Below are 9,359 nucleotides of genomic sequence, written 5' to 3'. Positions count from 1 at the left end.
GTGTGGCGCCCGCCCGCTCGGGCCCCGGCCTGGGCTTGCGTGCGCATGCGCGAGCGGCACTCTGGCGCCGCGAGCTCTATGGTCGGCCGTTAGCGCAGCGTTTCCGCCCGGCGCGGGGGTTTGTGGGGGATCGTCGCGCGCCTCTTCTCCGCGGCAGTGCTGAGGAGCGGGAGCTGTGATGGTGAGCGGGCGGGCCGGGGCCGGGGCCAGCGGCTCCTCGTACCCGGCTTGGGTGGCGCGGCGGCGTCTGGGCTGCTCTCCCCTCCCCCTGGGGCAAGAGCGGCTGCCGGCGCTGCTGGCGGGAAGGTGTGGCGGGCAGCGGGAAAGGCCGCGGCCGCCACTCTGGGCCCCGGTGGGCGGCAGCACGTGCTGGTGGGCTAGCGGCTTCGCGAAGTGGCGTCCCGCCGCCGGAGCCCTCCCGGTATAAAGGCCGGTGGCCCTCGGGGAGGGAGGTGGGGAGGAGGCTTCTGGCCCTGGCGCAGAGCAGGCTGCCCCGGAGTTTCAGCCCCTCCTCAGGCCCTTGGGAACGCAGCTCTTCCTCGGCAGCGCTGGCTCGCGAATCGAGCCTGCTTACCTTAAATGGCTGATTTGCGTTAATTGGCTCTGTTTCTGCCCGTGCTGCTTTCTCTGCTCCTCCCCGGTGCTTGGAGGAGGGAAAGGTGGTAGCTTCTGCTTGTGGGCTGTTTGAATGGCACGCTGAAGCACAAAGGCCTACCAGTCACAGTAGTTTTTGCATTCATTTAATAAATTTGAATATCCTGAAACAAGTTGTTGCCCAGCGGTGGAAGGACAGCTTAACTGCATCTGGGTTTGCAGCAAAGCTCTGCATCTGTCTGGCACTTGCTCAAAAACAGCTTCAGCTAGAATGAGCAACTACAAGCCCTGTCCCTGTTGTCCAAAGTCAAAGGTGACACTTTAACCACTTTTTTCTAGTTAGCAGAAATAACTAAAACTCATTTAGGTGTGTAAAGTATGCTGCTTGGTTTTGCATCACTGCACATCTTATTCTTACAATACTTCCTCTTTTATTAGGTGGTTTGTTGGTAGGGTTTTTTTTTACTTTGTTGTTTAATAGTCTACAGTTGGAAGCCTCTTTGGGCAGGTGCTGCCTAGCTCCTAAATCCTGCTGGTTTGGCTGTCTGCACTGCCTTAACCATTTTTACAGAGTTGTGCTTTCAGTAATTGGAGCACTTTCTAAAGCACCCTCTAGAAGTTCAAATTTGGATGTAATGTAAGCTATGTGGTATCTCATTCAGTGTCCTGCTTAATAGCAGCCAGTATGACCGTGCTTTTAAAGAAAATGCAAGAAACCCCAACATATGTATCAGAATAATAAGAATCTGTATTGGGCTCTTTCAGATAACGTGCTCCTAACCCATGAAGGTTTATAGATCTTCCCTTGTTTTGGTTTTCTTTTTCCTAGCAACAAGATTTTACCTGTAGGAAAACATAATAGTTATTAATTACACAGATTTTTTGCCCGGTCACCTAGGCACATATTCAGTAGGACAGGTAGTAGTTGGAGAAAACTTCTCTCAGGCTTCTGTACTTGTCACTTTTTTGAATTATGTGGTAGGAGAGGAGGAGCAATTTTATCAAATCAATCAATTTCCTTTTTTCCCTTAAGGTAAAATAATGGGAAATTCCCAAAGAAATATTTGAGATGTGATACATTAATTTTACAATACGTGTTGTCCCAATGGCATTAATTTTAATAATTTCCAGGCCAGTATCTGATATGGATATCGTGAAGTGTCTGAAGTGATCAACAGTTTAAAGTCATGAGTCCATATAATTTCTACGGTGAAGTTCTGAAAGAACTGGCTTACATGTCTGGCTGCTGTTTTTTTCTATAATCTGATTATTGAGATAATTTCAGAATGTATACATTCATTTAGCACTCAAAGAATGGGAGGAATAGCCTGGGTATTTATAGGCCAGAAAGCGTAAAATGATTCCCCAGCAAGACATTGAGACACCAAAGACAGAGCTCACCTAATTGTGATACAGTTCCGTAACTCCTGGTCAATTCACTTTTATGTACGCTTTGCTACATTTTGTCAATCAAATAGAGCTTTTTCTTAATACTGAATTTAGTTGAAAGAGAGAAATATGTATATGTAATCAGACACCACAGATTCAGTTTGCAAGACATTCTGAAGCTAAACCAACAGGTTTTTTTTTAGAACACAGTGACAACTGGCCAGTATATCTCGTCTGTTGTTAATAAGAAATCCTTAGTCAAATGCTCATGGGAAGTCAGAGTTGCAAGTGCTGGAACCCAGCCTTGTCATCAGCGACCAGCAAATAAAAACGGTAGTGCTGAGAAAAGTATTTTATAATAAGTTTGGCAGTCATTTGGACTCCCTGGTAAGATGTGCCTGTTCAAGTACAATGCGCTTAGGAACAGCCAGATACCAGCCACCCTTGGGGAATTCCTTTAAAATCTAGCATCCTCTGGTATATGTGAAAGTAGACTTAAATGGTGTAGTCTCTTTTGTATGATATTTGTTACAGGGTGTAGCTCTAACTTCCCCACTTTTTCCATTTCTGATGGGAAAAGTTTTGCTGCTTCTGTTTCTCCATAATTTTCCTCAACTTCTCTGTATCTCCCTCTACCACATTATTTGGAACAGAATTTACAGAACTGAAAACTGTATGCCAGGCATGGGAACGCTTATCAGTCATGGTACAAAAATCTGTACTGTTTTCTTGTATGTTCCTTGTCAATCTTAATATTTGCCATTTTTCTATTCTGTCATTGCATTTGATGAACTCCAAACTGGTATACTCATTGATACGTCCGAAGTGTGGGTCAGGATTTTTCTAGCAGCAGCTGATTAACTGAAGCCCAGTAATATACATGGGTATTTGTTTCCAGTGTGTCTTACTCTGCAGTTGCCACCATGAATATTAACGTTGTACGCTCACCTCATATATTAGCATTGAAAATGTTGGATCCTATTAGCAGCACTGGAAATGGTGTTTTGTTGTGTGCTTGCAAACTTTCTGTGCCATGTAACCTGTTAATTAGATCACAGATTGCATGTACTTAAAAAATCTTGCTTGTTGTTTGCTCAAATTACTTGCTGTAGCCAAGTGAAAAATATTACAGAAATAATGCAAGCCACAGACTGAACAATTATCAAAGCCTTGACTGCAGAAGAACAAGCTTACAGAATCTGACATTTGGAACAGTTATCTGTGCCATAATTACTGTTTCAGTAGAGTCACTGAAGTATGAGAAATCAGTGCATCTGTTTTGCAAGAAATAATCTTGAACACTCAGTGCATATTTGTTGTATAATTTGTGTTCCCTTGACGTTAAATAAATAACTCAAAATAGCTATTACTGTTAAAATCTTTAAGGTGAGACTGACTTGAAGTTGTTGGACTCCCTCCTTGCTCTTTAATTTACTAACAGCTTGCATTTGGAATAAAATAAGTAAATGCACTGATGGCGTAGCTTTTATGTATTTTTATTGGTTTGCTTTTGTGTTTAAATAGAAACTGTTATTTCCATGGTATTTTTTTCAACACAGTAGCTGCTTTACTGCTAATTCAAAGTGACGTAAGGATTGGTAGGACTGACTGGAAACAAAAATTATTAACACAGTTTATATGAATAGTAAATGCTGTTGGGAAGATGTCTGTCTCTTTGACTGCTAGTGCAGCATTTTAATATTACTCATCTTTTTAGTGCTTCATTCAAATAATTTAAAAAAAAACCCACAAAGATTTTGCAAGTAAGCAGTTTTCTTCATGTTTCTTTTGTTTTGTTTTTCAGTCTCACACAATTCTACTTGTCCAGCCTACCAAGAGGCCAGAAGGCAGAACATACGCTGATTATGAATCGGTGAATGAGTGCATGGAAGGTGGGTGCAGATATGGTAGCGAAAACTGTTGTTAAAACCCCATTTTTGACATATTCCCAAGCTTACTCAGTAAGAAATTAAGTTGCTGCTCATGTTTTCCCAAGGTAATAAAAAAAATAAATTCAAAGGTGTCTCATGCTTTTAATTTACTAATGTTGCAGCAAACTGAAAAATAGTTATTGTTTCTAAAACTTCCTTTATATATTGAATGTCTCTTTTTGATTTATTTAGATTGAGCCACATTCACTTCATGAGAGTAGGCAATGTTCTTGGTGGGACCATGCAGCAGCCTTGCCTGAATCTATTTCCTTGCAGGATCAGAGCCTACCTCTCACTAATTTTTGCGCTAGCCATGTAAAGGAAAGATTGCTACTGGAAGTAATATATAAAATAAAAGTATGTGTATTACTTATACATAATTTGCAGCCTTGTGGCATGTGTGCCAGAGAAAAAAGTCCTGCATGACTTTGAGACACATAGTAAGCTTGGAAAGAAGACTGAAATACTGCAGCTGTATGATTTAAATGTGAAAGTTCACTTAACATTAAAAATTCTAATTCCAGGAAGTTTTGCGAGGCAAACAAAAGCCTAATGAAGACCATGCAAAGCCTCTGTGCTCACTTTAACTTTATGTTCTCCTCAAATGCATCCGAATTATATATGAGCTAGCTTAAATAAAACTCATCTAAATTCATACATAGGCTTGGGCTGTCAACTCTTACCTCAGTAGCCCTTAGAATTATCTTTCTTAGGAGATTTGAGTAGCTTTATTTGACACCAGTTCTTCTCTTTCTTAGGTGTTTGTGCAGTAGGAATATATGTTGCAATTGCTGTCCTTAAGTTATTGAAGGAATTTCAGGTTTCCATGGGAGCTTACTGCATGGAAAGTTACGTCTTTGACAGAACTAAAACTTTTTCCTTTAGATGATGATAGTGCTTCTTTCCATGCATCTTACCAGATTTTACAATATGACATTTCAATGCAAATAGCTCTGTAGAATCGGAAGTACGAAGTTTATGTCTCTGTCTTCATGGTAGTAATTGCTTACCTTTCCAGATATGTGGCTCAATGGCTGAAGAAGTTTCGACAGGTAGAGTTGTTGTTTTTTTAATAGTGCATTGATAATCTTGTTTCTCCGTAGGAGTCTGTAAAATGTATGAAGAGCATCTGAAGAGAATGAATCCCAACAGTCCATCCATTACATATGATATCAGCCAATTGTTTGACTTCATCGATGACTTGGCAGACCTCAGCTGTCTTGTGTAAGTTCAGTTGTACAAGTCCATTTTAGTGACTTGGAGAAGCCGGAAGTCTTCCATGTAAATGCTTACATGTTTTATGTGAGATCCAGTAAGGTTCGGAGTGGTTTTTGCAATAACTGTTTGTAAGGCAGCAGTATTGCTGCTGGTATGCCATGTTGCCCACTCCACTTAACTTCATTGGAATAAAGTAGCTCTGAAGAAAGCTTAGAAACTGACTTGGATTTTAGACACATTGAAGCTCCCAGCATTTCAGATACTGAAGTCCAACAGTTTAATACAGCTATATATTTTAATGCTAGAATCTGTTTACATTGGGGCTGTATCTGCCTCTGTGCAGTTGGTCTAATTCTTAAGGAGGCAGAACGATTACAGAATTTTATTTAGCTGAGGGCTGTACTAATGGTATGGTAGAAGCTGATAGAAGTGCATTGCAGCCAGCTGTTTATTTTGATTAAGATACAGCAGGATGGAAGTTTCTGTAAATCCTAGTTAAGTGGTTGAGGAACAGATCGATCCTCCAGTGAGCCCTAGCTAATTGTTGTAAGTGTTCTTGTGAATAAATTATCTCCAGTTCTCATCTGTATGTTAAAGTTTGGGCAAGCAAAGATGGTCTTGTATACTTTCCATTCTGACTGCACTGTGAAATCAAATGTTAAATTTCACTACTCAGAATATAACTGAACATTGTAACTAAATCAGTTAGTCCATCCCATGAGTACTTTTTGTACCATAAATTACACAAGGAATGGTTTGATACAACAGTGGTATCAACTTTGCAGAAATTCTGTAGGAATACGGGTACAAAGCTTATATTCAAATAACAGAAGACACAGTATTTGGCTTTTGAGTCTCAGAATGCCAGAAGCTCTTTTTAAGCCAGTGAGTATCTGGCATGGACATTTCTGCAGCTCTGCTGCTCTGTCTGAAATCCAAGTGCAACTACTTGTGTAGCTGCACAAAGGCTATTGCCTTTGCCAGTTAATTCCAGTTTAAAATAAAAAGCTAGTCAAAAAAACCCTGAGCATCACATGACTTTCCTTTGCATTCTGATTTACATACAGAATCTGTGTTACTGATAGTGACTTATTACAAATGCCATTTACCAAAGTTTTCAGTGGAATAAGTGAAACAGGATTACAGTGCCTGCTGAGTTACTTTGTCCCTAGACATTCTGCCATGTTTGATCTTCAGGTGTCGTGCTGGACTGATGCAGTTTGCAAGATACTTTGGTTTAGTTTATCTAACAGACTGAAGCTAGCTACTTGCTTTAGGAAGCAGCACCTGTTTTCTAGTACAGTCTTGTGCCTGCCTTTATTAGGCTTGTAAACCCTGCGTCGTGCCAAATTCTCCTTCAGCTTATAGTTTTCCACCAGATGGCACACATAGCACGTAGTGTACCAGATATGTCTTGTGTTCACAGAGATTCCTGAGGTACTTGCTCTCTGGTCTTGCAGCATAGCATTATGAATCAATTGGGGCATGAGCAGAAATCCTGAAACTAACATTTCTTATGCTGCACCAGAACTACTACTGTATCAATATAAACCAAAACTCTTTCTGTGGCCTTGAACCAGTCATGCTGGGATTTAAATAATGAGGCTTTCTTAGAAATAGCTTGCTTAGGGTTTTTTCCTTAGGTAAGAACCGTAAATTGTTGTGGATTGAGTTAACTGGATTTTTACTTAGCTTCTTACCAATGACAATCTCACCTTTCTTATCTGATGAGAAATACGTGTACAAAGATTTAAAGACTGACCAGGACTTCCATTAATTCTTGAAGCATGCACTGAAAGTGCCATCTTAAATCAAAAAAGCACTCAAATTTTAATAACTAAGGGGAAAAGGAGGGCATGAATCTACACCGATAACTTCATGCAATTTGCTTTCATTTGTCAGTCTAATTCTGCTTCAGTTGAACAGTATCTTGAGTAACTGAGTTCTTTGGCCCTGGAAAGAAATCTTGCTAGTGGACTACTTTTATCAGCTAGCCCTGAATAGCAAGGAAAATTGAGTCTGTGGGTTCTTGTTTTCAGTTTGCTTTTTATGAAGTGTCCTTGTTTGTTAGATGTAAGCTCACCTTCACTGCCAGCTGGCAAGAATACTTTGTCATCCATCTATGATTGTTCCTTAGCTCCTGGAAAATTGTGCTTTTATTCATTTTCTAAAAATTCCAGACAGAAGTGGAACACTTGAAAACTTACATAAACACTTGCTTGAAGTAGTGTTGAAAAAGTGTTCGGCTCATTAAGACAAATCAGATTAGTTCCAACAGGAAACATTCTTCTTCATTCTGAGCTCCAGAATATTGAGGTCCTCCATTTGTTGTCTGAATTAAAATGCAAACACATTGATCTGGACATTCAGTAGTCCTTGGAGCATCTGGTTTTATTTCAGGTTCTTACTGCTGGGTAACTGCTTCTCAGGGAACAGGATAAATCTGTAAACACACTACAGGACAGAGTAATATTACCTTAATCTTTTTTTTTCCCCTTTCTAGTTACCGTGCTGATACTCAGACGTACCAACCGTACAATAAAGACTGGATAAAGGAGAAGATCTATGTCCTCCTCCGCAGGCAGGCCCAGCAAGCAAGCAAATAATGGAGACACCATCATCACATGGGTTTGGGGGAGGGCTTGGACAACAGGTGTGTACAGAGTGTAGTAGTGAACGTTTTGTATTATAGTCATCCTGTTGCCATCTTGTTAAACTCTTTAGTCAGGCCTGAATGTATTGTTAGCGGTGGAAGGATTTTGTTGGATTTGACTTTTTTTCAGTGTAAATGGAGAAGAAAGCGAAACATCTTCAGCAGAGTTTTAATTTGGTTTTTTTCTTCTGGTTAGCTGATGGTCCTACCTTATTTGAACCCCGGGGGCTGTTCACATTGTACTTTGCCACATTCACTGTATGTGCCCTCCAGTGGGGTATCCAACATTCAGTTATGACCTTGAGACTGTCTTAATGGGGAATAAAAAACTACCCTTTAGTTAAACTTGAGTGCTGAATTTTGTGGGTTTTGCCAAACAACAAATTAAATCATCTTGCCTGTTTGTCAAGGAACAGCTTGGAAGGTTACGAGGACTGAACCAACAGTTGTTTGCAATGTTACAGCACGGCTCAAGCTCTGGCCTGCCAAGTTAACTTCTCTGACCTAGTCTTGAGTACTGTCTTTCCTGGGGATCTTTGGGAAACAGCAACCCTCTTGCACTCTAAACTTGATCTTTCTACAAGGCAGGGTTCAGGTAAGTGTCTCTGCTCTGAGATAGGTGATAGGTAAGAGCAGGCTGAATGTATCACAGACCCTGTGAATCAGTCTACTTCCAGCCTTCCCCCGAGAAGGGAATAGTCATCAAAACTATTTGCGCTGCCTATCTGCCCCAAACTGCATTTTCTCTTTACAAAGGCTAAGGATGTGCCTGTTTGCACATGCTGTAAAGTTCTATCTGCCCCTGGGTACCTTGCACACCGATTTGTAATTCTGCTGTTCTGAAAAAGGTTGTTTTCAAGGACATAGTAGACCAAAAAATAACAGCAGGTAGAAAAGCTAGGCTGGCTTGATACTTTGTGCCTTGGTGTTAGTCCAGAGTTCATCTACTATAAGTATGGATTTGAGTCTTGGACTGTGCAGGTATACTCAACCAGGACCAGTTCCAGGATTAACAGAGGAATTCTCTCCAGTGCACTTAACTTACTAATGCACATCAATAGTTTCTGATGCACCTCACAGCAAATGGATTGGCTTGAAAGAATCTGAGGTCAAATTGTCTGTCTATAGTAAAGCTTTAATGAAAATAGCTTCACTTAAGTGATAAGTAATAGAGTCTGAAGAATTAGAATCAAATTACTGAAGACTTAGAATTTCTTAGAAAGGTATTGGGAGAGAGTGTTAAACTTTTTTTTCTCAACACAAATACGAACTGGAGATTAGACCTACTAGCTCTACAGTTCTAGTGACCAGGAATCAGTTCAATCTGCTAACATCAAAACATGCTTCCTTTATTATAAAGTGATACTCAAAACATAGTAGGTCAGAAGTACATTAATCCACCTAAGGTTACTTAAATCTGCAAATACTTCTGTATGGAAGTTTTATATCCAAATGCAGCTTGACACAGCAAGTAAAATTTGTAAAATTCATTATTATCCCGTATAACAACATTCAGTTTTTATATAAACAATGTTATTTAAACAGCTTGTATAGCAAGTAGTAAAATAACATTC

At 40.3% G+C, this 9,359-nt stretch overlaps 1 protein-coding gene across 1 annotated transcript; it reads left to right on the top strand.

The window, feature by feature from the left end:
- The first annotated feature begins 44 nt into the window (after nucleotides 1–44).
- ERH (ERH mRNA splicing and mitosis factor) lies at nucleotides 45–8,130 on the top strand. The gene is made up of 4 exons (XM_005230742.4): nucleotides 45–181; nucleotides 3,788–3,875; nucleotides 5,018–5,138; nucleotides 7,636–8,130. The coding sequence occupies exons 1-4, from the start codon at nucleotides 179–181 to the stop codon at nucleotides 7,736–7,738; spliced, it is 315 nt and encodes a 104-aa protein (XP_005230799.1). The 5' UTR covers nucleotides 45–178; the 3' UTR covers nucleotides 7,739–8,130.
- The last annotated feature ends 1,229 nt before the right edge of the window (nucleotides 8,131–9,359 follow it).

This window comes from Falco peregrinus, chromosome 1 (assembly GCF_023634155.1).
Source record: "Falco peregrinus isolate bFalPer1 chromosome 1, bFalPer1.pri, whole genome shotgun sequence".
In the NCBI taxonomy this organism is placed as follows: Eukaryota; Metazoa; Chordata; class Aves; order Falconiformes; family Falconidae; genus Falco; species Falco peregrinus.
This window is presented reverse-complemented; position numbering and strand designations above follow the sequence as displayed.

What these genes read in the sequence shown, in the direction of transcription:
- ERH (XM_005230742.4), top strand. An exon ending in GGTGAATGAGTGCATGGAAG is followed by an intron (nt 3,876 to 5,017) that starts GTGGGTGCAGAT and finishes GTTTCTCCGTAG; the next exon opens with GAGTCTGTAAAATGTATGAA. An exon ending in GCAGACCTCAGCTGTCTTGT is followed by an intron (nt 5,139 to 7,635) that starts GTAAGTTCAGTT and finishes TCCCCTTTCTAG; the next exon opens with TTACCGTGCTGATACTCAGA.